Source organism: Trematomus bernacchii, unplaced genomic scaffold, assembly GCF_902827165.1.
Source record: "Trematomus bernacchii unplaced genomic scaffold, fTreBer1.1, whole genome shotgun sequence".
In the NCBI taxonomy this organism is placed as follows: Eukaryota; Metazoa; Chordata; class Actinopteri; order Perciformes; family Nototheniidae; genus Trematomus; species Trematomus bernacchii.
Genome location: NW_022987767.1, coordinates 1,561,728 through 1,588,763, shown reverse-complemented (window position 1 = coordinate 1,588,763; position 27,036 = coordinate 1,561,728). Strand labels below are relative to the sequence as shown.

Sequence of the window (27,036 nt, the reverse complement as noted above, 5' to 3'; positions counted from 1 at the left end):
TTATTACAAAGAAATAGATATCGAGGGCGCAAAGAGCGATTTAACTACACCATGGTTGGCTCTATCAGGTTTATTCATTTTAAATTATAGAAAAACCCTTGAAGCTAATAATTAGTGATGTTGGATGTGTAATTTAATCAATCACAGAAGAGCCATGCTCCATTGAAGCAAACAGGGGGGGGGGGGGTTACCTTGGTTGGTGATTGGCTAATGGTTACACAAGCCAAACAATCGTTATGACATCATAAAGTGGCCAACATCTGAGTCTCTTTACACAGAGGGGACACGTGTTGATGTAGAAAAGACATGAACAAGTGGATTTTGCATGATAGGTCCCCTTTAAGTTGAAGTTAAAGTCTTGGGACCCCTTCAGGAACCTCAGTTTTGGGAAACACTGAGTGAGTTTACATGCATTAGCTTGCAGTGTGGGCTGAGGTGTAAATCCTGATCTTCTGTGGAGTGGAATTAAGGTTTTATTGACGCTTCATCTGCGCTTTGAAGAGAGAGGGACCATCGTCAAGTCAACCAGAAAAAGACGCGGCGTACCGGAAGTTTCTACACCGATTTTCAAAACAAAATCAAGAAATTAAAATAATTCACAACAAATGGGCTGATATGGAGTTATTTCTAGAAGATTAGTTTAGCTTACTAGGATTTAGGTTTACAGTTAATTAAAAATGTGCAATGATTAAATAGTAGGAGTTTAAATATAGGCTTCTTTCTAGTTTTGTATATCATTACATTACATGTTACTTGTTAGACGCTTTTATCCAAAGCGACTTACATACTCAATACTGTGGACAATCCCCACAGGAGCAATTTGGGGTGAAGTGTCTTGCCCAGGGACACAACGACATGTTGACTGCAGTGGGGTTTGAACCTGTGCTCCCCTGATCCGAACACCAACGCACTAACCCATTGCGCCACACGCCTCCTTACATTCATTATCAGATTTGAAGGTGTATTGTCACATGCAAAAAAGATTCTTCTTAGTGGTTGGCAATACAAATATTTAGTCTCAGACTTCTCCAACAATGCCACACACACTATACTTAAGACATATAAACGGATAATGAAATAAAACAGTGCAAGTGACAGAAAATTGTAATAAAATGCAGGAATAAGTAGGCTAAGCTATACATCAAATTCATGTTAATTGAAAAGTAGCCAGTATTACATATATAAGAAATTGGCTTTTGTGTATAATGATATCACCACAATAAGAGGAATCATGCTGTAATAAAGGAACACATATGAAACCATTTTAAAGGCAGTTTTAAAAACGATTAAGAAATAATAACGACACGTAAAGCCTACAAGGAATATACATATACAAACATCAAGAATATGATAATATAATACATGCACTATATCAGTTATAAGTGGCAGAGCTGTGCAGGTATTACAGATGTAGCCTATATGGCTAAAACCAATTAAATATTGGATTATTTTCATAAACATGTGTGAGTATTTGGCCACATATGTGTATTTCAGTTATGCTAATCATTGCTTTGTGAAGCCAGTGTCTTAATTAAGTGTCTTAATTAACTGATATTCTGTACAAACTGTGAAGTCCACTGAGACAAATGTAACATTTGTGATATTGGGCTATATAAATAAACATTGATTGATTGATTGAAGTGTTTTATTGTGAAAGCGCAGACCGGAAGTCCTATATAGTCCTGTGTGTGTGTGTGTCTTCTCTCCGGATCAAAGGCTCGTTTGGCTCTGAGTCTTGCGGTCCTGAAGCTCCTCTGAGCGCAGTCTTCTGACGCTCCTCTGTCTGGATATTTGTAGCAGGTTTTCCATTTTTCTCCTCTGGATTATATTCTTCTGATGGTTTTCAACTCCAACTCGATGCATAGAAATGGGTAAACTGCACTCGAAACATGGTAAGGTTTCTTATTCCTGAAACAAATCACAGTTCTTGTGCTGCTGCGATACTTTCCAGTATTCATTGTCTGACTTTCTTTCTCTCTAAAGCCGCTATTTGTAAACCGAGGGAGAGCCCAGAAGGTAAGCGCTCTTATATTTCCCTTTTTATTATCATAAAGTCTCACATTTCGGTCAGTTTTGTGAATTTTGTAAGTGTCAGCTCATTAGAGAAGCATTACAGCGAAGACTCTCTGGAGATACCGCTAGTGGAAAACACGAGTGTAGCGCGAAAAAAACACATACTTTATAGCTGCTAAATAATACGCTTCTTTCTTTTCAGGCGACAGTTTTGTAGTCAATGCCTGTTTGGCGAGAAAGGGAATCGACGACTGGCTCGTGAAGCAGAAATACTACTGCACGAGCTCTCGCCTCGAGCCGCGGGACTGTCACCACAAGAATAACTGCGGTCTGACTGCACGGGTGAGTCCACGAGGTTCACGGATTTATAGTGAAGTAGCATAACAGAAACGTGTGAAATTGTGCATGTTTGTGACATTTATCGTAAGGACTGGATTTATTTTTTGCACCAAAATGTGCGTTTGAAGGCTTCTCACTTTATCTGCAGTTTTGCATGGGGAGGCTACACTTAGTCTTGAACTAATGTGTCTGTTACTTCACTAAAAGTCTTAACACTTTCTGTTTGTTGGACAAACTTTAAGCAATGTTGAAGAGGGTGGATATATGTTCATGTTTTCAGGTGGAAGAAGTACTCGGATATTGTACCATAGCGTAGAAAGACTGTTACAAGTAAAAATCCTGCATTCAAAATGTTACTCAAGTAAAAGTACAAGTGTATGAGCATCAACATATACTTAAAGTACCACAAGTCAAAGTACACATTTTGCAGATTGTCTTATAATACATGCTCTGATTTGAGTTATTGATGCAATAATGTGTTTATCAAATCTTGCAAAGTGGAAGCAAGTTTTGTAAAAGTAAAAGTACACTATGAACCTCTGATTTATAGTGGGGTAGAAGTACAAAGTAGCAAAACAAGTATCTTAAAAGTCTACTGAAGTACAGTACTTGAGTAAATGTACTTAGTTACTTTACACCACTGCATGCGGCTACAGTTAGTCTCAAACTAATGTGTGACTTACTTCACTAAAAGTCTTGAAAACGTTCTTCTTGTTGGACACACTTTTAGCAATGGAGACGAGGGTGGATATATATTGATGTTGCTGATTTTAGACATTGAATTAGTTGACATTCTGCAAGTCAGTGACACACTTTAAGTTGACAGTTCACACATAGCTGCAAAAACCACAAGCTTGTAACTCTTATTTGAGTATCCAAAGGACTCAAAAGCTTTATTGTCATATGCACAATATTTACAGCTTTGTTGTTTGCATTGAACAGCTGTAGTGCCAGAATCTAACAACAGTGCAGCATTAAGATATACAATAAACAAAGACATTAAATGCAAGAAATATGTGCAAATGACACATTGGTGCAAGTAAAAGTGCACATGTTATATTAGAACAAAACAGCTGGTCCTATATCTGTTGTTTTTATGTTTATTTTTGTCCAAATGGACGTTACCTCTCTCTCGGGCACTCGTGTAAGGAACAAATGTCGGTACCATCCTATGCACTGATCTGAGGTTTCTTATTTTAGGGAACAATAGATCAAGACTGAGTTGAAAGCATTGCAGTGTGACAGTCTGGTGACAAGTGTGGATTGCAAATGCTGGAGAGAAATGTTGGAGGTCACGCTTGTTTTGTATTTTGGCATTGCCGTAAACACCGTGCTGTTGTTGTCAAGTGGGGAAATCCTTTGGAATGGCTTCAGAGGAGCCTTAAGCCTCTTTGGTTAGCGAGGCCTTCCTCAAGAAAAAAAAAATGTAATCAGTTTCTCCACCCACGATCCAGACACTTTGAGCAGAAATGCAATTATCCATTTAATGCAACCCAGAATCCAGGATCTCTTGCATTTTGACACATCAGAGCAGCCATTATGTTGTGACTCTGATTTGATTTGACATCTTGTGGCGTGATTGTCTTTTCCAAATGTCCTTTAGTTGCTTACCAGTTTTTAGAATCCTGTTAATTTGCATGTAGCTGCTTGTTGAAATACTCTTATTTCCCCCTTTCAGTCCCTCTCATTTGCTTTTTTATGACTTTTGCTCATTCAGCATGCAGCAGTTCTTGTGGAAAGGTCATGTTACACCATGCATTTAAAGTGATTATCATGCGTGCAAAGTAAGACACAACTGCACATGCTGGGTTGAAGAAAGAAATTAGCCTTTGGTTTGGGGAATTCCTTGCATGGATCAAACTTGAGGAAGTTAAAGGCAACAGAAATAAACTCATTCTTTGGACCCAAGTCAGGTCCAAAGTCCTCCATTGTTTTGTCTTTTGCAGCCAGGGGTTTTTTGATAGCAGCCATGGTGTTGCAGGGTGTGTTAGTAATGAGAGATGTTGCGGTCTTTTTGCGAATGCCAATTAAGTGTGCATGACGTGCGAGCGATGGAGTGTGGTACATGTGTTGGAACTTTTCAACTGGCTTTACATGTTGCACCCACATGGTGTCAAAGATACTAATCCTGACATGTGCCCAAAGCTGCAATAAACGTCTTCATGTAGTAATAGGATCCAACTGACTTCAGGCTTTGTGTCTCCGGGCCATTCTTTGGAGATTGGCTTTATGAAAAACACCTGAATCTGTGTTTACTTTCTACAGCGGAGAAGCCATGCCATTGGTTGCTTATATGTCGAGTCGGCTGCATACGCTTTGGGCGATTTAAGCATGTAAAACCACATCATTAGCATACATTATTACCCCAAAAAACAAATATTCATTACTTTGTTCCTGGAAAGGTTCTGCTTTTCCAGTCAGTGGTGTGTAAAGTTTTGGCTCAGGATCGACCAGGAGCCCCTGATGAAATGGTAAAAATGTGGAGTTAGTAGAGCTCAGTTTCTATTAATAATTCAAGTGTTGGTGCATAATGGCTTTTGAAGCTTAGAGGGAAAATGAATAAAAGACGAAAGGTGTTTCTACCATAAATATGTATTTGGTTGCTTTTCCTTTGTTGTTTAGCAACTATTCAAACTAAATCCAAAAACTTTAATATTTAATTTACTAGTTCAAACCATGTGTTTGCTTCTTGCTGTACTTATTGTGTTAAAGAACATATTCATGAAGTGGTGGTTTGTATAAGTAATGAGTGGAGGATAGCAGAAGCATTTACACATGGTGCATTTGACATTGAACCATTCAAACATCCAGGACTTTGGCATTCAGACTTTAATTGAAAAGGACAACTCCATGTTCAGTGTAGACACACATGGCATGAGAATTGGTGATAGATTATATTTCCTCTCACGACTGTGCCACCATTACTGCAGGGTCATGTTGAGTTGTTAAACAAAGACATCAAAAAGTGTTGTTGGTGTCAGATCTCACAGTCTGCTTATTCTGTGGTTACATGGTTATTACTCCAGTGTGCTGATGTGTGTGATTTAGACTGGTGATTTTTACATTTGGCAAATGCAGTTTAAGCACTATGCTTAATATCATAACAACATTTATGCATGTTAGAGCATTTCAAGCCGATGTTTTAATGGCTGCAACAATGTTTTTTATTGATTATTCTGACTTTAACTTCCGAATCAGAAATCCTTTGTTGTCCCACAGCGGGGAGTTTCTAAAGTCATCTATGTCAGAAAATGTATAATGCAAAACAATAGTTTAAATAAAAAAGGTTATCTCAGTTTCAGTTTTATTTTCAAGTCCAAGAGGCGTCAGCCGAAAAACCTAAATATATTGATTTTATTATGATATAAAACACAAAAAGAAAGTACATTCCAGTGTTTCCCATACATTGATTTATTTGTGGCGGGCCACAATCAAATATCGTCCGCCACATATGGATCTCATAAAATAAAATGATGGATCTCATAAAATATATATTTTTTTTTTGTCTAATGGATAGTGGGGTGGGCTGATGATCGGAAGGTTGCGAGTTCAAATCCCGCCTGGAACACCACTACTAGTGTGCCCTTGAGTAAGGCACTTAGCCCTCAGTTACTCCAGGGAGAATGTCCCTGTAATTGGTATTGTAAGTCGCTTTGGAATAAGGCGTCTGCTAAATTGTAAATTATATTTTTGGGAGAATAAACCCCACAGATCCTCAACTCCAGTGTGTCTCACTCATTAACAACGCAACACAGAGCAACAAGAACGTTGTCTGCAGTAGCCATGCATGAACTCGCATGTATTTTCTTATTTGAGGGGGGGGTGGATGCGTGGGCCACCCGAATAGGTTAAGGGGCCTTTGGCTTTTCTTGCCGGGGGGGGGGGGGGTGCGGTGCCCCCACAAATAGAATCAAATTCTGTGGGAAACACTGCATTCAATGTATCAGAAGATGCCAATTTTGCACATATAAGGTCAAACAAATAATGACTTATCAAAATATATATATATATAATTTTTCTGTTGATGGAATTATCGATTAGTTGAGTAATTGCTCCGTCTCCTGATGTTGAATTTTTACATGTTGTTCAAGTTCTTGACGAAGAAGTACACAAATGTTAAGAGCTCCCAAAGTTTCCACAGTATTGATGAAACCATTTAATTTTTAAAAATATACTCAACGGATTATAAATAACCAAACTTATCCCTGATCTTAATGAATATAAAGCCTCAATTACTCCCCGTATCACATTCTTTAGCCGTATCAGAAGTCTTAACGCTCTGTGAGAAGAAGTTTAAAAATTCGACCCCACGGTGCTTTCAAATAAAAACAGAAGCTAGAATGCGAGTCAACTCTATGAGCTTTAAAAGCTGTCCATTTTCTAAAGAATACCTGGTGAGATAGTTATTTATAGCCGCTGTTCTTTGAGCCCCCCCTCCCAGCTGAACCAGGGTCTGGGAGAATGTGGGTCGGGTGTCAACAGTGGGGAGTCCACGCTTGGAATTCTTTTGATGTGAACTTTTCCAAACCATATTCCCAGTCTGATACGAGTCACTTTGAAGGGCTGCTAACAGTTCGTCTTCATTAATGGTTTTAAAATAGTGGCACAGATAGATGGAGATGTAAAGATTAACTGGAGATCTTTGATGATGTTTCCATGCAGTCAGATGTTTTGAGTGGTGTGGGCAGGTGGGTCTCTCAACACATGAGATCCAGGTCATGTGAGCCTTGGCACACTTTCTCCCCTGTGTACAGCATCGTGTCTACACCTACCCATAAATGTGATATGTTATGAAGTATTATGTCGCTGATGTGGGCACTGATAGGCTTCTGACTTTGGAGTTCTGTCATTAGATGCTTCTCTTGGCAACAGATGAATGATCTTACGTGTAATTAAATAATGTCTTTTAATGGTTAAAACTCACAGTTACCCCCTTTTCTATTCTTAAAACTCCCCTCCCCCCTCCTCCTAGCCTCCATCTGTTTCTAGAGTTCACCCTGTGGCCTTGTGTCGGTTGTGGCTGATGAAACGAGACTGCATTTTAAGTGGGCCACGCTGGGAGGTGTTTGTAGTGACAGTGATGGCTTCTCCTCTGTCAAGCCCTACCCTTTTTGTTGTAAAGAAAGCCACCTCTAGTCACCCCAAGCTGCTGCTCTTACAATTCCAATGCTTGTGTATATTTTTTCAATCTGAGCTCCCATCAACTTGTATGGAAGCGCAGACAAAAAAAGGTATGACAGAATTCAACTCAACAGTGAAACTTCTGCCCCCAACCCCCTTGTCTCCCCGTCTGTTGCAAGCCCTTTGATTATAATTTTTTTGAAAGTATTTTTTTTTTAAGGCCTAAAGCTTTTAAACGCATTCCCTCAGCCTCCAAGTCTGATAAAAGACATGGCAGGTTTTTGCGCCCCCTTCGTCTTTTTCGCTTCTGCTTTTTCTCTCCTTGTCGTTTCCACAAAGCGAAAGGCTCTTGTCTGGAAGCTGAAAGCACCTTTCAAATGCATCCTCCTCTCCTTCTTTCTGTCCTCTCCCCGTGCGTTTTCTTTTCCCACCGGCTGGCCTCTTGTGTGACGTATGCCCCTCTCCCACCGGGCTCTACCCCCTCTGTGCTCCCAAGGGACAGGAGGGCCTGTTGTTGGTCTTTGAAGAGGCTGGGAGAAAAGTTTGGAGCCACACTCTAAAGAGAAGAAAAGCCTCAGCCTATGGAGAGGAGGGGTAGCACCTGGCTGTGTGGTTTTCCCATGAGAAGATGGCGTGGAAGGGGCTGACGTCAACATAGCCGAGGGTCCGGGGACGTTCAGGTGGCTTTAATGTCACATCCGGCATCATGTGTCACATAGATTACTTAAACCTGGAGGAGAGTCTCCTGTGGGACAAAGCACAGCGGATGATTTGGTTTCTGTGAAAGGCGCCTTTCGGAAATGTTTCCTGTGAAAGAATGGCTGGTTTAGAGTAAGTTAAAGCCCCAGTGGCATGTTGACATTTGATCAGGTTTATCCACTTCCTTTTTGGTGCTAAAGCATCTCCTCTCTGTCTGTCTTATGTGTTTCACAACGGCCAGATTACATCACATACTTTTCTTCTGATTTGATTAAGAAGCGCAGTGTCAGTCAGCGTTTCTGCTGGAGACAATTGGTGATGGGGAAGATTTCAATGTCCAGGACAAATGGGAGAAATGCTGGTGATATATTATGTGTTTATAATTGAGCTTAAAAAAAACATTGATAGGAAGGCTATTTAAAAAAAACATTATCATGCATGATTGATATTTGATTGAAAAGTATATTACAAATAAAAAAACAAGTCCTTTCAACAGACTTGTGCATAAAGAAGATATTACCCAAACCTCATATTTAGCCCTCCATATTCTTATATAAAATAAATAAAAACCAATCCAAATACGACATCATAATATCTTAGACCTCATACCCTGATATCAATATTGAGACGATTTTGTTGGTTTGACTATTGGTGTTTTCATAAAATACAAACAAAATGTTGATAAACAATCATCAGTAATGTGAAGATAATTACTTGAAACGAAAATACAGTTTTGAAAATGACATCACTTTGCCTTTAAAACCAGGAAAAGACAACACTACGATATTGCATATTCAAAATCAAAGACAATATCTAGTCTCATTTTGCAATATTGATATTTTCCCCAGCCCTCGTTTAGTTGTAGAGTTCTATAAAGTACCATAGCTTGTTTAAAGTTTGTAAAGCAATGACTACCCATCACTTGTAGGTGTAGGAATAAAACAATGTGTTTGGCATCTGAAATTAAATGGGGCTCATGTACGTGCAAATCTGTTCGTGCATGTGCAGTATGTCTGGAGTCAGCTGTCCGGATGCACTCCAGAGATCAAAGGATTCTGGGGGAATGTGCTCTAAATCTCTGGGGATTAGCAGCTCAGATTGTGCTTTGTTTCTCAAAATATATGCTCGCTATACGGATAGCTGTTGATCAAAGTGTCTCTCAACACCCTGTCACAGATACATTCAGGCTGGAGGGGTTTGTTTCACGCTTGAGGGTGGCATTTATTTCACAGCTCGAAGAAACGATTTGATTTTCAGGGTGTTTGGCTGTTTAGTCCTCCTTTTGTTTTGAAAGTAGACTCGGATTGAAATGGCTTGCAATTAAGAAGCATATGCCCCGGCGTGTGTTGTATAAACAGTGAGATATTCTTGAACACATAATCAACCCGAATAAAGAGTTAATTTGAACTGAAATCTTAATGCTTATGTAGTTTCAGCCTTTGAGGTGTGTATGCTATAGACATGCTAATTCCTTTTGCTTCAGGAAACTGTTTCCTTTCCACGTTTGTTTTGAAATATGAAAGGAGAGAGAAACATTTAATTGTTATAGAAAGTACATGATAGATAACGGATGGTTTCATGCAGCTAGTATGGTAGAGCATAGACATCTGCAAATAGGTTTTATGTAAAGTATAACATTGATAGAATAATTTAGATTCTTTAAAAGTTGTTTGGGGCTTTTTGCCTTTATAAGAGTGATAGGACAAATGGACTAGATCATGGGGAAAGACACATAGATAATGATGATAGTTAGATATCAGTGTTTCCGCCAGACCAGGGCTGAGAGGGCGTCCACCCCGAGAGCGGTGGGGGGGTGGGGTGTGTTACGTCACGTCATGTCACGTGACTTGAATTTATAATTGAGCCGTCCCTTATAGATACTATCTCTTTACCGTCTCCCTGCCGACAGGGACACCCCTCCTGGCACGGCCCTTGGAAGATGCGGCGGTGTTTTTTTCCGTCACAGGAACGCGCTTTGCTGGCGGCCATAAAAAAGAATCCCACCAGACTCCTTTGCCCCTCCAACAGAGCGATGTCCTTGTCCTTTTTCCTTTTCGTCATTTCAAGCGATAAAAACTCTCTATGTTCTCTCAAATTATTAATTTTTTTTGGACGCCCTCGGCTTGAGTTCAGGGCGTTCCGAGCTAAATGACGCCAAGACGCCCTCCTGGCGGAAACGCTGGTGATCATTATTTTAGCACATGTGTATAATGTTATATGCAGTATTTCAGGACTTTAAACTATAGGTTTTCAGTTGCTGCATATATACTTTAAAACATAACATTTTTAAGAGAAAGGCTATTTTTTCTTTACTTCAATGTTGCTTTTTCTTCTTACTACGCACTACTTTTATAGTCCGTATCATTGTGTTTATCATTGTGAATATATTTTGTAGTTATTTACCTTTTTTGGTTTGTTATTTGTGAAAGAAACTTGTTTAGATAAGTGCTCGTAAGATCAAGTTTATTTAACGCGAATACCCTTAAAAGTAACAAACTCAGGACCCAACCCTAGTTATGACAGAATTACTGTGTGAAAAGGCAAACATCTTAAGTTGTTATGTTATGTAATACAAACAATAGTCTGTAATAGGTTCGATATTTTGTGCGTGTTACTTGAAAAAGCTCCAGGTCACCCGGGCTCCTGTCGTGACGCTGAGCTCCTCTTTCCATTTAAATCACCCACTTGGAAGGCTCTGCTGAAGTGGGTGTTTAAGTGTTTAAACCCTGAATAATTCTCTCTTGTTTGTTTATCAGATCCCCTTGCGGGTTGCGCTCTGGCCCTTGCAGTAAGTGCTGAATAATTTGACTGAGCGCCTCTTAAACAAGACGTGATCAACATCTGCATAAAACTGCTATCAAGCTCTCATGAGATCGGCACATGCACGGGATGCGCCACGAAGCACACGGACACATTACACATTTGTTTACCCTAATATGGGAATCCATTCATCACGGCGAGCAGATGCAGAGGCCGCAGCGTGATTCCCCTTCACTTGTTTTTCTTTGCGAACGGGTCGTATGGGAACCACCAGTGCTGGACCTATCACGATCCTGCTGTTGTATTTATCCTCCTTGTGTTTGAGAGCTTTTGTGACCAGGGCAGTAAGGCCACCTGAGGAGGAGCAAACGCAGGAAGTGGATTTAGGTAAACAGAGTTGGGAGGGCATTGTGCCTCCCACCGACACAGGTTTCAGGACTCTTCAGCTCTTCCTGTGGCGCCAGGGCTGGAGGAGGTCTGGATTGTCTGTTAGGGGATGTTTTTGGTGGGAGGAAAGCCAAACAGAGGAGCGGCCCTGCTGAAAGGAAAGCTGTCCTTCCCTGGTGTGTTTATGCTCCACAGGTGCCGTAGCCTAAAGAGGACCTCACCCTATAGACTCTCAGTGAAGCAGGACAACCCTTTGCTCCCTTAAGGGCCATTTGCCCCGTCAGTCAAACACACCATTCCCCCAAACAATTCCTTGCTCAAGTTTGAAAAAATAGCATCCTTGAGTCAAGATTTGTGAAGTTTTTAGAAGAGTGCTTCGACATAGGCCTCTAGTAAAGTGCTCTTGTCCTTAAGCATAACATCACTTAGTCTTTTTTCGTAAGCTTTTGTCTAGGGTTTTTCGATTTGTATCTTCCAACCAGCCACCGTTAGCAAAAGAACTGGCGATTGCTGACGTATTTGTGCAGATGTGTGTGCAAGGGATGGCATCGTAATACACACTTCCTTCAAACAAACAAAATGAAGCCCACTTAAACAATCTTTCCATTTGTCTAACAATCACCAAGTGACAATAAACCCTTAATTCTACTGAGTTAGATGTGAACATGTGCAGGTCTACACAATAGTTTTCCTCACTTTCTATATCCTTGCACAAAAAGAATCGACTCGCTCTTTGGGGGAAAACCATTAATCCACAAATACAATGACAAAAATGGCCCAAAGACCAATCACCAATAGCCAAAATATACGTCCAATTGACCAATCCTAACTCAGAGTCACATCGTGCTGAATTGAAATCCTTATTCTCTCTCTTCGGATTAACTTGTGTAGATACTTTTTCTTAACCTTTCTTGTATTACAATTGGTGTACAAAGAGCTGCTTCCTGAATTCTGATGACATGATCAATCACTTATTTTTCAAGACCAATGGAACTTCTCTGTGCTGCAAGTTCATTATGGTGAGCTGTGACACAAGCCACTAATTCCAGAGAGCTATGAATAGCAACCGGCCACTGGCATCAGCGCACTTGTATATAGTAGTTGAAGTGTCTATTTCTGCTGCTATGTTTACTCGCAAAGTTGAAACACTCTCTGTAATTACAGAGATTTTAGGTCTGCAGTTAAAAGGTCAGATGTGAGGGATGTTTAGAGGTAGTGGCTTGTGGCTAGCAGGATGTCTGCTCCAACAGCGTGTGTGTGTAAAGGCATGAGTGTATGGATATGTGTGTGTGTGTGTGTGTGTGTGTGTGTGTGTGTGTGTGTGTGTGTGTGTGTGGGCAGAGAGGAACAACGGCCACCTAGGTGTTGAGGTCGGTGACATCTGGTCAACATGTTATGCACACGTCAGAGGTTTTCATCTTCATGCCACTCGACCACATGGAGCTCCGCTGTTTATTGAAGTAGTAACTGGCACTGAATGAAACAGGAGGGTTGTGATGTTGATGTTACTGTGATTTTGCAGGAATAGTAAGGATCTGATTATAATATCACCTTTATGACGAATCAATAGCTGGTTTTTCACTGTGTGTACCAAGACTATATTGTGATGCATTATGATTAAATGTAGCTTCTCAAGTATGACTGAATACAGCCCAAATGCACCATGGTTAAACACCTGCTGCTAAGAGATGCTAGCTAACATTACCTAGCTTTCAACAGGCTGATTTCATCCTGGATTCTTTGTTTGCTAAGAAGTATTATCACGGAAACAACCGGCATCGTCTGAAAGTAACATAAGTGAGTTTACTGCTTCTTAAACACATTTACTGTACCAAAGAATCGCGTGACATCCCTATCTGGTTCAGTAGATAAGATGATATGATATTAGCACAAAACAATAGCTATTATTTGCATTCCTTTGTGTAATCTTAAAGGTTCTGTCTGGATCAGACAATGGTAACCACATTGAAGAGAAGACGTTGATGTCTTTAATTTAGGACCTACTGTCTACACTTTTCTCTTTAAGGTAACTTCACGTGAGCTCCTATTTTCAGGCCATCTAATCTTTTACATGTTTAAAACGCAACAAGATATTGTTAAAACCTAAAGGATATCCTATTTTCTCGAAGCGACTGACATGACAGGTTACAGAGGAGTTTCTCATTTGGCTGTGGTTAAAGGGTTTAAGTGGCTGTCACTTTCTAGCTACCCTCGAGGTAGACTTTCTGGCTAAAGCCTTGTTCCTCCCACACTTAGCAGCACTTGAGCCTGGCGTCTGAAGCCACCCAGACAACTGAAGGACTGTCTCTCCTCAAAGAGAGCTTTTGACTAATTACTTGGACCCTCTTCTAGACACAGTGGAGCACACTCACTGTTAAACACAGCACGCATGGAAGCAGGCAACTAGTCGTCTTGAATGTATAATCCATCCAAATGTTACAATAATGATTGACACACATGTACACTCTGTGAGCTCATGTCAACCTCAGCAGAACTAGTCTGTGTTTTGTTTTTTTGCAGAGGAAGTTAAAGGTTCCAGTCAGAGCAAACTAATTTCCTTCATGGAGATGAGGTGTGTCCTTTTGCATAAAACTCCCCCTTCTTCTCCTTCTCTCCTCTCATTTTCTCATTCTTTGGAACGGAGCTTCACTTTGAATTCAGAGGGCCATAATGTTGTGATTTGTTACTCTTGGCAGGCGGAGACTACCTGTAAATCAAGGCCAAGCGACAGGCTGTCTCCATTCCCCTCCAAACCATAGCTTCCTCTTGGGAATGCAAGGTCCCAATGTGGAGTTCATTGGCTGGTGGAGAATGTGTTTTGTGGATTCACCTCTAGCTCAGATTCCCCTTTAACTCTCCGACTCCCAGGGAAACTTGAGGATAAAAACAGAAATGGCTTTGCTTGTGCTGTCTGCTCACATGTTAACTTAAATGCCTTCTGGTAGAGTCCCAAATGACGTGCAGTTGTCCTCGCTTGTATCCCAAATTCTGCTGTGTTTCTGCCAATTTGACTGAACCCAAGTTTTGATTTGCCTATTAAAACATGAAATACTGATCTTTGGGAATCATTATTTTGATGTTCTCAGGGTCTTTTCTTGACAAAAACCCATTCCCAACATTCGGACGCTAGACCAGGACCCTTATGCTGTTTCTTTTCAACGCACTGGGAACCTTTTTGACGAACCAATCCCTATTATTATTATTATTATTATTATTATTATTATTATTATTATTATTATTATTATTATCACATAATAGCAACCTAAAAAGAGTGTTTCCCTCAGCCCAGCATTTGTTCAATATGCTCTGAGCTATTGTGGGAACTTTTCAAAAGGGACCATAGTATTGAGGTTTCACATTAGGTCATGTGAAAATTAGTCCTTGACGGTAGAAAACCTTTAAAAAAGTTGACTTAATTTGTGTATACCAAATATTGAGCTGGGAACAAAGACACTCATCAGAATTGTTGATGTTTTTTTCCTTTGAGCCCTAACTGCTCAAAGCAACGATCAGACATCGTTGAATTAAACATTTAGGGGATTGAAATAAAACCATCCATTGCTGACATGGAGCTTGTTGTGTTACTTCAGGTACCAAGAAGAGCAGGGAGGGTAACATCCATGGATCATTGTTGCCTTACGAGATATAAAACAAGACGCTTTTGAAAGTAGTAGCCCTAACCCTAACCCTACTACTGTTTATTGATATGTATTGTACTGGAGACCACACACACCCTAAACTCCCTCACCCTAGCTCGCAAACTATTGCTTATTGCTCATCTGTTTTGTGCATCACTATTGTTGTCTTTTTACAACCACTTTTAGGAGAACATTTGGGATTGAAGCCCAATGTTTTTGGTTGTAGAAAATGAAATCACTCAACCTTTAGTGTATTGTAATGCTGGATGGGGTGATCATGCAGTCGGACTTTTGATCTCGCCACCTTGTATCCTTCTTTTCTCCGAGATAAACAGCGTGATAAATGTTAATAGCTGTTGTAACATGTTTTTTAAAAGCTAATAAATGTTGTTACTTGGAGAAACAGGTAGGCTTTTAGCGCCCGAGGGGGCTGGCTGAGTCGTAAAAGCTTATCTTTGCAGGTGTAAAAGTTTTGTAAATGGGTCATTAAAGTGTTGGCCAACTTCACACATAAAACACAAAAAGGGAGAGGGGGAGGGGGATTACTTCAGATCAGCATGTTTCTGAAGCGTGGAGATGAAGGCTGTAAATCTTCGCTAATATTCCACTGAGCCTTTCAGGAGGCAGCCTTTGATGTGGGTGAGGTAATGTAACCAGCAGTGTTTGCAACGGTAATCTGACGTGCAGAGATAAATGGCTATGCTATCCACAAAAGGAAAGGCACACTTGTGGGTCCTGGAAAAAAATAAACATGTGCATGGATACACACACACATGCACACACATTACAGACGTGTCTTTGCAACCTTTTATCCTGCAATGCCAGAGTGTTGATTTACACTGACATGCAGTATCATTTGACTTAATATATAGTATGCAAAGAATAACTGTACTGAACCGCAACTCCTCCAAATGCAGAGCTTTTTTCTTCAATCTCCCTATCTGATGTGTGTTTGTGAGTCCTGGACTAGAGTTAACACGTTAAGCCCTCTGGCATGTGCTGCCTCCTCAAACCCCTGCAGTCTCGGTGTTGCTGACCACGCACACTTTAATCATAGCTTCCTCCAACCTGCCTGGTGATGGATCCCGACTCGGCGGCTATAATTTCCTTCCTGGGGTGCAGAGGGAGAGGAGAGGGTGTGCCGTGACTGACTGGTGTCAGGCATGGGGCCGCAGAGTCTGGAGAGAAGGTGTCTGTCTTTGATGTTTCCTCCGAGACGTCAAATTACACGTTATCCCTCTTCGGTCGGCACAGTTAAAGGAATTGCTTGCACCAATTATTTATCCAGTTTGTCGTCGACTTCGCTCAAGAATGACTCTGTCTCTAGAGGTGGTGAAAAATAAAGTTAAACAAAGTGGTCAGGATGTGGAAGAGAAAGCTTTAATGGTCATTTTGGGCGTACCTGTGGGTTCAGAATGACGTTTTTTTTGCACATTGATGCCAATTTACATCTGATCAAGCACTTGAATTGGGATTTTTGGGGGAAACTAACGCTACTAAGCTGTGTAGTATTTCTGTATATTAAAATGTATACTAAATGTACAGTGAGGTGCTCTAGATTAAAAGCATCCACCAGATATCTTTTGTTGTGTTAATGGTGCATGTCAAGGGCTCAACATCAAACGCTATACAGTGTGACCTCTGCAAAGACATTGAGTCTCTTATCAAAGCCATAACACTGCATTGTAAAACACCGCAGATATGACTACCTCTTGGCACTGCTTCTGAGCTCAGTTTTGTTCATATGTTTGGTTTTTGTAAGGCTCTGACCCAAGCATCGGTTGTAATGGAGCACATTTAACAAACTATGTGTGCTGATAAGCCTGATAGTCAGGAAAAAAAACATGATTAATCCTGTTTGGCTACAGAGAAATGCAGAGAGATATTAATTTGCCACGGCTCTCAGTCTGTAGGTGTTGTATGAAAACGGGCCGCGTCTCCCGTCTCGCGTCATGCTAGACGATTATCTGAGATCTTTATTTCATGTGTGAAAAGTGATCCCCTTTGAAGCCTCACTCAGAGGCAGTGCAGCGCTTCACTACCTCACATCAACACTCTCTATCTTGGCTCCATCTCGAGGCGTCATGTTTTACTGCTGCGCGGGGCTTTGAATGGGGCTGTTTAATGCTTCTGGAAGGTGAGGAGCACTCCAGCGTAACGAACGGCAAAAGAAAAACTGTACCGGAGTTTAAACTGCTGTCTGATGACGACCGGTGGTCCGTTTTAGTGTTTTTTTTTCGTCCTCCCTCCACCGACACGTACCTCACATTGCAGGATAGGCACCGCTCCAGATTCCAGGAGTTGTGCTTCGGTGCTTTGAAACGGCCTCCGGTGTATCTCAGTTTACTCTGCGGGATGGTGGAGAAGGACGGGTATTTCCTCTCCTGAGGTCCTCCGAGAGTAACACTACACCTATAAGCTCATTTGCAGCTCTAAAGCTAATACCGCTTTTTTTGTTGTTTTACTTCTGGGTTTTCAACATCGAGGCCATGTGTGATTTCTATAAATTCCCATTCTATACGGCTGTTTTCGTCATAAGTAATTCATAAACTTCAGATAATGGCTGCTATCCAGGCGAGGCAATCATTTTATTTGCCAACTACGTGTATCTTATCCTACTTGGTGCAAAGACATTAAGGCATAACATGTCCAGTACTGTCCCTTTTTATTGTTTGATGCTAATCATAGTCTACTATACCTATCAATCTACACATACGTAAAGATATTGGACATGGTGTAGCTGTGATGAATATGACACAAGTGAGGATAATCACCTCTCACTTTCTGTAATGCTCCACTCCCCCCCCGCTCCAGTGCTGTGCCGCTTTAATGTGAGTGTCAGTGACCTCAGCCGTCTCCTGTTTGAAAGACCCAGGGGGGAAGCAGACGTGTCCTCGGAGAAGCACCGCCGTTATTCCCCACATCCTCCCTTGTCTCTGTCACTTTTCCTGTCTCGCCCACTTGGCTAAACGCTCTTTCATGTCGGCACCACTGCTCCAAACGTTGCAATCCTGAAGGTGTTTTTCTTGCGATGGGTGAGGGGCAGAGCAGGAGGCACCGAGGCACCGAGGCGCAGTCCTAATGAGATTTTTCCTGGGTTTTGATGGAGTGCCAGTAGCGCTGCCATTGCTCCAGAGGCCTGCCTCCACTGAGCCTTGGCGCGCGATCAGGGGGAGCTGTCGTTGGCCGCATAAATTGTCCGCCTGTGTGGTGGGTCGAGGAGGCAGACAGCGTAGGGACCAAGAGGCCTTGTGGGACTTTCCCACAATCACATACAAGTACATATTACTTGCACTTTAATGTACCCTTTTGCTTTCAAACACTCACAGCAGGAAAATTGGCCCAGTGGGTCCATGTCTGCAGTGCCAAAGAAAGGATGAGGCAACTTTCTGCCTTTACTCGCATGCCAGCCTGCACTCACTGTCTTTTTAACTTTCCCTCTTGCTCTCTTATCACCGTACACTATGGACCCTGCGATGCAAAATGAAATGGCAAAAGCTTGTTTCAAACTTTTCAAAACTGACTATTCAGAGTATCTCAGCTGTGCAGAGTTCTCATTTCAGCTGCACCCTTATTTTCTACATTATTTCCAGAAACTCTCAATCAATAATATCATTATTCACCTGGGTTGTTTAACATTATCACACAATTTTAAAGAACATAACGGTGTTCAAACTGCTGACAAGGTGTCTGCGAATACCTTTTAAGGCTGTCAAATCCAAATATGGAATTTTCACTTAATTTCCTTAAGAATGTGGCCTCAGACCGCCTGGATCTATATGGACATACATTTATTAGGGTTTCTGCCTTCATATCAACACTGCATGCTGGATAGTCACAATACATTTTTGTTAAGTTTACTGCATTATTATATCTTTTGGCTACATATATTACAAGAAGACATGTTTGCATTCGTAAGCTATCATAATTACATTGCACCTTTTATCTAAGTGTATCAGATTTCTGTGCTTTATTGTTGAGTAAATACTTTGGTCTAATGCTTTTTGAAAGTGTGTCACATGCAAGTAATCGTCAAAAAGATGCACGTGTACCTCGATCAAGAAGAATTGCAGTTAAAGTGCTTCTCTTATTTACAACTGTACACCAAGATGAATTTGAAACTATTATTGATTATCGGTTCACTATAGTGGACATTATTCAACCTAAAAGCCTGGTGTAGATTGAGTTTTCCTTGCTATACTATTTTCGAGCTGACATTTTCATTAGTAAGGAATACATAGTGATCACTCTGGTGCTTGTTCTGTAAATATTATTATTCTTATATACGCTGTCTTTGGTAGATCCAAATTCATTTTGATAGAGTGCGCCATGGAAGACGTTTGCCAAACAGTTCTTATGGCCAAACCAAACAGGCCGTAAAATGGGCGAGCACAGTGGATGGGATGTTGTCATGGGGCAGGCACACTGTGTTCTGTGTTATAGCCAAGCAATAAATCACTTTATGTGGAGTTTAAAACACTCAGGGGACATACAAGCCCCTTGTCCTAAAATCCCCCGAAGAAGCTCCCAAGGACCGGGCTCTCGTTGAAAGCAGAACGCTTTACGCAGCGGTCTCCACAGAACATTTAACATCATGTCTGGAAAATTGTTTTATCCGGTCCCGGGTGCAGCAGAAAAATGCATGTTTGTGTCCTGAAGCCAACACATCTGACCAAAGCTGCAGAAATAAGTGGAGGTGACACTTTGCTGTATAATTTATAAAAACAGTTTGGACTAGAGCCGGGCAACACATCGATATTATGATATGAGACTAGATATCCTGGGAGATTTAGGGTTTCGTAATAGCGTAAGTGTTGTCTTTCACTGGTTTTAAAGGCAGCTTTACAGTGAAGCAATGTCTTTTAAATGTATCTGAATTCAGATTTTTTTGAATTATTTGACTTTACTCACTTTACCAAATCCATTTACTGAAGATTATTTATTTAAAATATCATTGTGTAAATCATCAAATGTTGAGAAAGCATCTCTGTTCAACCCTATAGTGTCAAAATATCAATATCAAAGTGTTTGGTCAAAACAAAATGTTATCTTTGATTTTCTTCACATCTAGTTTGGACACCAAGCAATATATAGATTATAAATTGCAGCAAAATTATCAAATTATTCAACACCCAATGTAAAGCAGGGTTGATAAGCATTCAAATGATAAAGATGATTTTATAGCACAGATATTATCAGTTGTGAGGGTACCACTTTATTTTGTTATGTTTAAGCTGTGGTTGAGCCAATAGGCTGGGGCTCCTTTGACCTCAAAATGCTCTCCTACAGTGACCTCTGACTTTTAAATTGGCAAAAGGTCTCAGGAGAAACCCATCATTGCTACCTTACTTCACCAAAAATATGAATGGCTCTTTTGTTGATACCGTTTTACATGCATATAGGTTAAACATTTCCCCAGTTGAAATCAATGAAGTGTATCTAATCTGATCTAGTGGTCAACATGCACGTACACCAGGAGTGCCAGAAATAAATGAGACCCGGTCTTCAGATCCACTAACTCGTAGCAAATGTTGCATCAGATGAGCTCCGTCTGAACTCATTAGTGGAGAAATCACTTTGGAGGGGGAGATGACCAGCTTTGCAGTTTTAGGGAAATCCACTCTGAGCTCTTTCATTTCAAATCAAACTGAAGTGAGGGAGTTCACGCCTTTATCCTCTCTGGATTACTTATTCTTGTTCAACAACAGCTGCATCTTCTACTGTCACTGAACGGCTACTTCTGTAACTGTAACATAATAATGTATGTACGCACTGCAAAAACCCTATTGCAGTGCGTGTCACGGTCTTTAACTGACCAATAACCATAACAAAGACGTCCCACGCATCACGCTGTCGTACGAACATAATGGCCACTGAAGTCGGTGTTTGCAATTTAATATACAAGTTCATAGGGAAGCCATCAAATTCCCAAACCTATGATAACATGGTTGAGAAGAAAGACATTTATTTTTTTAAATAATGGCTGCTTCTTCTGTACAGAGGTGTGTGTGTGTGGTTGTGAAATTGGAGCCTGGACTGGTGGGATTGTAAAGGGAATATCTTGACTGAAACAGATTTTAAGAGCTTCTATGAAGACATCTGATATGTCTGTTTGGACTGGGGTCACATTGCAAAAAGCCCTGTATCAGATTGAGGACAATGTATTAAAGTGGGCCTACTCAGAAGTGGAGAGATCAGATCCCATGTGTGTTGTGCTGTTCACATCGTTATGAAAAGGCAGATAATAGTTACATTTACACAAACAGATTTATCAGATTTTGGACACTTTGGCTTGCACCCTGAACATAGTCCTATTAATAAGACCAAGAATGTTGTCAATCCTTCTTTATCAGGAGTGAAGTGTGTCATTCATGTGATTGAATGTTCGGGTTAAGACACTTTTCTTTCACATAGGTCTAAATGGTGCGGCTAGTAATGTTACTTCTGCCCATCAACATATCCTTTTTCTGGAGCAGGGTAGAGAAATGTTCCCCATTGTTCCTCTGACCAATCGGCTGGTGGGAACACAGGAAACTCAGATACAAACATTTCTTATTTTTTATGTTATTTTTTTACCCACACAGCCAAAGCCAAAATCTAGAGATCTTAGCCTGAAATGTGTTGTGTTAGTGGGTCAGTTGTAGCCTTTGCAGAGCGTTTACATACAAAAAACCCTATATAACACACATTAAGAAAGGGAAAACCCCAAAAACCATAATAGGGCCACTTTTAGGGCTGTACCCGAATATTCGGTCGTTGGCCTACTATTCTGTTTTCAATTTCGTTATTCGGATATTCGTTTAAAAAAACAAAACGTTACAGACTTAGGTCGCATTCACACCAGCCTTGTATAGTCCGGTTGAATCGAACCCTGGTGCGTTTATCCGCTTGGTGCGGTTCGTTTGGGTCGGTGTGAACGCAGTCCGAGACCTCTGAAGTGAACTAAACAACCGGACTCTGGTCCGCCTAAAAGAGGTGGTCTCGGAGCGCTTGCTAGTGAACTCTGGAGCGGTTCATCTCTGGCGTGAACGCAGTCCGCACCAAAACATAGGAAGCGTAGTATTTACGTGTCACAAGAACGCGGATGTCTTCAAAATCTTTATTGAAAAAGTGAAGCAGAATGAAGTGTTGAACAGTGTCGTGTAAAGTAAAAATGCTCCGTCAACTATACATAAAAGTCAGAGCTACCTGTCGTCGGTTGAAACGCCCTCCTTACTGCAGAACGTCTCTCATATGGGTTATGTTTTTTATCGCACGTTGTCTGATTATATAATCATACGCCCCGTCCACTAGAGTCTGTTGATATGCTGTCCAGATTAACAGCAGCATGAAAATAACCTGCCGATGCTCCATGGCGGAGGCTACGGTAGAAATTGCCGGGATTTGCCTTTTTACCCCCCCTCAATGTCTGACCAATTGTTGAACAGCATTTCCGTGCACATGACTTGTGTTTAAAGTTTATAGTCCGTTTTGAATTTGGCCTGTGTGAACGCACAGGCCCGCCCCCCGGTGCCCACCGAATATCCGCTGCTGATTACTACCGAATATCCGGAGCCCGAAAAATGGTATTCGGGACAGCCCGAGCCACTTTTAGCAAATATGTCCAAGTATTTTGATGTAAATATTTGGGCTGTATACCTGACATAACACCTGTAAAGTTCCTTTATGAGGTTGCATGGAGAAATGTTAGATATATCACACGGTAAATACAAATAACATAGGGAATAAATACGTTTTGCCCCGTGAATACATTTCTATTTAGCATTGAACGACTTTGCATGAAAGGAAAAAGGAAGTGCGTGTGTGTGTGAAGTAAAAAAAGCGTGTGGTGTTTTTTCTTTACACTGACCAGAGCAACTCCCAGAGTAATCCTAGCGGACTAATAATACGGCTCCCATCCATCACCACAGACAACAACCAATTAGTACATTCCTTTTCTCTCGTTTTCTCATGTTCTTGGTTAACCCCTCATGATTTTGGAACATTCATCAAAACAACAGTAAAACATTCAAGATGCTATGTGTGTGTACGTGCCTGCATGCATGTGTCTTTGTGTGTGAGGTATCGAAGGAATGTTAATTGTGGTGTGATTTTTCTTTTTCTTTGAGGATACATGGGGAAAAACCCAATGTAGTATTTTCCCTGTCGGTAAATGAGGCTACAGTCGCCAAAACGACGCTTCGTGTAACTTTATCTAGTATCTTTTTATTGTCACTCTGTGTAATTTGTTATGGTTTTTAGCAGTGAAATATGTGGGATTGTTCTGTTAGTGGGGACAACCAGTGATTAACCTGTGACAGCTGTCTCATATGAAAGGGTCCAAAGCAGGTTGAATGATTTCAAACAAACTGAAACACACAATCTTCCGTCACCTTCGTATCAGAAATACAAAATAATCACATCGTAAACACGAGACTATTGTTTAGTAGCCAAATATCTGACCGGACTAATGTGCCAAGATGTACTACAGGGTCACTCAGCAGCTACCCATTACCCATTGTTACCATTACACTGCTTTCCTTCTGATTTCATATAATCATATAAATCATATTTAAGTTTGAAAGGTATATCGTTAACTTTGTAAAAGCAACCAACTGGGTCATGGGGCTTTTGTTTGCACCGTGTGTCACTTCAAATATAGTGTTTAAAGGAGTCTAGTAGATTCTTAAAAGGTCTTTAAAGAATCTGCATTTAAATACGTTAATATGAATAAAGCTTTTATTGGTATTAAATGTCTCTAATGAATGTTTCAAAGGTTTTAACAAAGCTTAGACAGGGGAACAAGAATTGTATACATTTCTTATTTCTTACTTTACAACGCACACACACGCACACACACACACACACACACACACACACACAGTTAGTCCAGTAGTTGGCTGTATTCTCATCTTTAGGCCACACACAGCGTTGTGTCCGTCTGAGGAGGGTGGGATCACACCATCTGACCTTCTACCTCTGGATTACACCGAAATCCCCACTCACGCTGTCACAGCCACACATACACACACACACACACATACATACATACATACATACACACACACCAGCTACTATGCTCAGATCAGATATTTTATGAGCATCAGTCATCAATATTAGTGTTAAACAACCCCTTTGATAAGAATGCTGTTAATATGTTCTGTCTCAGAGTCTGTGTGAATTTGATCTAGTTTTTAATGACTGACAGACACATTTTGTGGTAGTGTGGGCGCATGAAAAGCTTTGAAATGAAGCCAGGCCTGGGTCTTTAAATGTGTGTGTGTGTGTATGTGTTGGACTACGTGCAAGCGGATGTGTGCATGTATGTGTGGTTGTCAGCCGGTGAGTAATGGTTTTTCGGCCAGATGACTGTAATGCCGCATGGATACCTGAGCCGGACTTTTCCATAGTGAACCCCGGGATCACATGTCTCCGGCCTCCGTGGTATGCACTAACAGAACGAGAGGGGGCCCCGCGTGAAAACAGTTAAAAACAAGCCTGTGAACGCATCACTGCAACGATGTCCCGCCACCAAAATAGTCCTACTACCAGCCGTCTTTCCCAGAATTCCCTGCTGGACGGCGGCGATTTAGATATTTCCTTTTTTACAGTCTCAATTCTGTCTGCCGCTCTCTTGCTCGTTTTGTTTTCAGTCCTGCAATTACCATCCTCTTAGAACTTTCCGCTGCTGTCTAGGCTCAGCGTACAGTTGTCAAACTTCATATATAGATTTATAAACGCTGTAATTTAGATTTCGGGGGCATGTCAATTCGTGTTGGAAAGCCTTGCTGTGGATTTGCATCGTTAAAGCTGTTTATTTTTATGTGACAAAAATATGATGCTTCTCTGTTATATGACTTGAAAAAGTGATTTATGTCTTCTGTATTTTTCTCTCTCTCTAGGACTCTCTGGGTGAAGCATGTGCGCAGAGGATTGGTGATGAACACTACCGTCTAGAAGGTAAGACTATCACGAAAGCTAAGCAAATCTTTCAGAATGTAGCTTTTATTTTTGTTTAATTTGAATAAAAAACACCCAAAAAATATTGTTCGCCCTCCTGGTGCTTTTTGCAGTCCTTTCCCCCTCTGCTCCACACCCATGCTCTAAGCCCCAACAATGTGCTGATGAAGTCCCTTTACCTAACCCTCCCGCCTCTCCACCTCCTCATCCTTTCATCCGCCCCTTCCCCCCGTGGTGCTCGGCAAAGTGTCTCCATTCCCCCATGTTTTTCCCCCCGATGTGATGTGATCCTGGATTAAGAGCTCCAGGAGGAGAAAGTCTCTCCCTCCCATTTAAAGGCAGGATTGAACGTGAGGCGAAGGCAGAAATGAAGAGTTGCAAGAGATCAGCCTAGAATTTGGAAGTGCGGGCAAAAAAATCACTTTGATTTCAGCTCTGCTTCACTTGGTAGTAGAGAGATGACGCGACTGACAAATTGAGTATAATATCATTTTGAGGCTGTGGCTCAGTGGATAGTGTGCTGGATTTAGAATCATGGGGTAGAAAGTTTGAGTCCCACTGCAGTCAGCATGTCGTTGTGTCCCTGGGAAAGACACTTCACCCCAAATTGCTCCTGTGGGGATTGCCCACAGTACTGAATGTATGTAAGTCGCTTTGGATAAAAGTGTCTAACACGTGACATGTCATTTTAAGTCATTTGGACGAACCCAAGTCTGGGACAAGGTTTTCCTCCCTTAAAGACAGATTTGGTTTATTCTTAGTGATTAAAAGACAAAACTAATCTCTTCATTGGAAACACTACATTTTCCATGATATCTACTTTCTAAATAAAACTAAAATGTTCACGTTTAAGTATCTACGGCAAACTTGTTCTCTAAAAGCTAGCAAGGTGAGACAAGAAAAATGTGACAATACCAGAACTCTAAAGTGGGTGAAATAAAGGTTTTTATGAGAGGGAATGGGACACAATTTTGCCATCCAACTTTGAAATTGTTGACAAAGTTGAGTGACATTGAAGTTGATTAGCAGTTTTTGATTCATCAGGCTGTATTCAGGCTACAGTAGTTTACTTTAGAAGTATATATATATACATGCTATTTTGTCTTTTAACCCTGCAGAAATGGCAGCTTCAGAAATTCTGACATTTCCTTTATTTCCCTGTTTTACATCATAATGAAGTATTATACATATTAGGGATTTGGATTGACAAAACATACATGTAAAGGAATAACCTTGGAATGTAGTCTATAAAATGTCAGAGTATAGTAAAACATGTCTATCCGTATCTCCAAAAAGAAATTGATTGATCAAAAACCCTATTTACATTTAGGCCACAACGCAGAGTCTCATGCTGCCGGTCAGGAAGTGGCAACATGAGTATTGATACAAGTGCCTTGCTCAGAAAGTAAATGGTGAATGAAACATATTTGTAAAGTGCGTTTAGAGTCTTTGCGTCCCCTCAAAGCGTTTTACATACGTCGGCATTCAACAATTCAAACACATGAACCCAGAGGCAGATGCCGACATACAAGGTGCCGCCTACTCAGACACACTAACACTCAGACACACACACACGTTGACTTGTGGTGTAATATATTGCCCAAGGATACATCCACCTGCAGAAGAAAAAAAAGAACATCACCCCAAAATCAGGCCACTTTTGTGTAAAACAGTAGCCTAGCTAAGCTGAGTGTGATAGCTCACAGTGTGGCAGCTTTCCCATGCTGACTTCGTTCCACCGTGTGTGTACAAGTGTGTGTGTGTGTGTGTTGCTGCCCTCGTCTCGCCCCTCAGATCTGATGTTCAGCCAATCCTCTGGCTCGGCTCGTCTCATAAAGAGTCGGCTTATGTCTGTGTTGGGGGGGGGGCAGCAAAGGGAGAGGAGGGTGATAGCAGATTACTGTTACTCCTCCCGGCATTTCATTAGCTCCGAGATAAGCATCTCTCCACCATATTGAGCCTGCTACGGAACAGATTTGCCCTCGCACACAATGTTCCCTTTGAGCACCTCAGATGATCAAACAGCGGGACCCCGAATGCTGCTCCTCTCCTCCAAAAAGTTGGTAAAAGCTCCCTGGGATGATGCCTTTCATTTTTGGCATTTCCCCCCACCCAGGGATGAGACCGGTCGGCTTTGATC

At 41.1% G+C, this 27,036-nt stretch overlaps 1 protein-coding gene across 2 annotated transcripts in view; it reads left to right on the top strand.

The window, feature by feature from the left end:
- The first annotated feature begins 1,740 nt into the window (after positions 1 to 1,740).
- The window catches only part of nkd1 (NKD inhibitor of WNT signaling pathway 1), a 36,852-nt gene continuing 11,556 nt past the window's right edge, over positions 1,741 to 27,036 (top strand). For both annotated transcript variants that reach the window (XM_034148426.1, XM_034148425.1), the window contains exons 1-4: positions 1,741 to 1,892; positions 1,984 to 2,016; positions 2,216 to 2,355; positions 24,839 to 24,896. In XM_034148426.1, the coding sequence (XP_034004317.1) occupies positions 1,868 to 1,892; positions 1,984 to 2,016; positions 2,216 to 2,355; positions 24,839 to 24,896 (256 nt within the window). In that variant the 5' untranslated portion in view covers positions 1,741 to 1,867. The remainder of the gene's footprint in view (positions 1,893 to 1,983; positions 2,017 to 2,215; positions 2,356 to 24,838; positions 24,897 to 27,036) is intronic.